Source organism: Lactuca virosa, chromosome 5, assembly GCF_052849685.1.
Source record: "Lactuca virosa cultivar CGN04683 chromosome 5, Lactuca_virosa_CGN04683_v6, whole genome shotgun sequence".
In the NCBI taxonomy this organism is placed as follows: Eukaryota; Viridiplantae; Streptophyta; class Magnoliopsida; order Asterales; family Asteraceae; genus Lactuca; species Lactuca virosa.
The window spans coordinates 117,120,832-117,122,088 of record NC_136430.1 but is presented as its reverse complement, the minus strand read 5'-3'; the positions used below and the strand labels follow the sequence as shown (position 1 = coordinate 117,122,088).

The window sequence follows — 1,257 nt, the reverse complement described above, 5'->3', positions numbered from 1 at the left end:
GATGACCTGAGCCCCAAAAGGAGTTTGGTTCACTTTTCAATTTCCATAACCATTTGGTGAGCAGTGCAAGGTTTAAAGATCGGATTTATCCCAAACCTAGACCTCCCACCGCTTTTGGAGCTGTAATCTTTTCCCATGCCACCTAATTTATACTTTTGTTACAAGCAGTGCCTCCCCATATAAATTGTCTTCTAATTTTTTCAAGCGAATTTATGACACCAATCGGGGGCATAAAAAATGGACAGGTAATAAGTGGGGATACTACCAAGGACAGCTTTAGCAAGTGTAACCCGACCACCAAAACTAAGATTTTTTTCTTTCCAAGCCGATAGCTTTGCCTTTAGTTTATCCACAATTGCGGACCAAGAGGCCATACGGTTCATATTCATACCCACCAGAACACCGAGGTAGGTGAAAGGGAGAGATGCCGGTTCACAACCCAATGGAATTGCCCAGTTAATGATTTCATGGTTCGGGACCCCAATACCATAAACTTTTGATTTGTTGAAATTAACCTTCAAACCAGAAGAGACATAAAAGCATCTTAGAATTCTGGCCAGGTTTGCAATATTCCTCTTAGACCACTCTCCCAAGAATAAGGCATCATCTACATACAAGAGATGAGACAAGGAGGAAACAGAAATTGGGATGCCGATTCCATCGAAGATGCCTTTGGAGGTTGCTGATTTCATGGCAACACTCAGTCCCTCCATCGCAATAATGAACAAAAAAGGGGATAACGGATCCCCTTGTCTCACCCCCTTTGACAAAGCAAATTCCTTAGTGGGACTTCCATTACGTATGTAGTTCTTAATTTCAAAAGTCAACTTGGACTCTCCCTTATATGTTTAAAAATTGCACGTTTCGTCCCAAATATATATATATATTGCAGTTAAAGTCCGTACCTGATTTAAAATGACCATAATGCCCTTTGTGTATTTCTTTTTTAATTAATTTAATAGTATTTCTATAGGGAATTAAGTAATCTAACCATTTTTTAACGTTTATTAAAGAAAAACAATAAAATTTATTTTAGCAAAAATAACCACTTTATCCTGAATGGGCATTCCAGACCAACTTTTTTTTTTCCTCTTGAAACGGCAATCTGGATTACTGTTCACATTCCGGACTACAATTTCGAATTTTGGAAAAAAAAAACTCCAGAATGTGAAGAACAAGTCTAAAATCCGAAGAACAATTCCGGAATTTTGAGAAAAAAAATCGTTTTTTTAAACTAATTTTAGCAAAAAGTTAAAA

The 1,257-nt window shown here is 37.2% G+C and overlaps 1 protein-coding gene across 1 annotated transcript; it reads right to left on the bottom strand.

Annotated features, from left to right (window-relative positions):
- Positions 1-200: 200 nt before the first annotated feature.
- On the bottom strand, positions 201-713 carry LOC145111655 (uncharacterized). Its single transcript, XM_079047915.1, has one exon. The coding sequence runs from the start codon at positions 711-713 to the stop codon at positions 201-203; it is 513 nt and encodes a 170-aa protein (XP_078904041.1).
- Positions 714-1,257: the final 544 nt, after the last annotated feature.

Coding starts and splice junctions, on each gene's coding strand:
- LOC145111655 (XM_079047915.1), bottom strand. CDS start 713: ATGGAGGGACTGAGTGTTGCCATGAAATCAGCAACCTCCAAAGGCATC.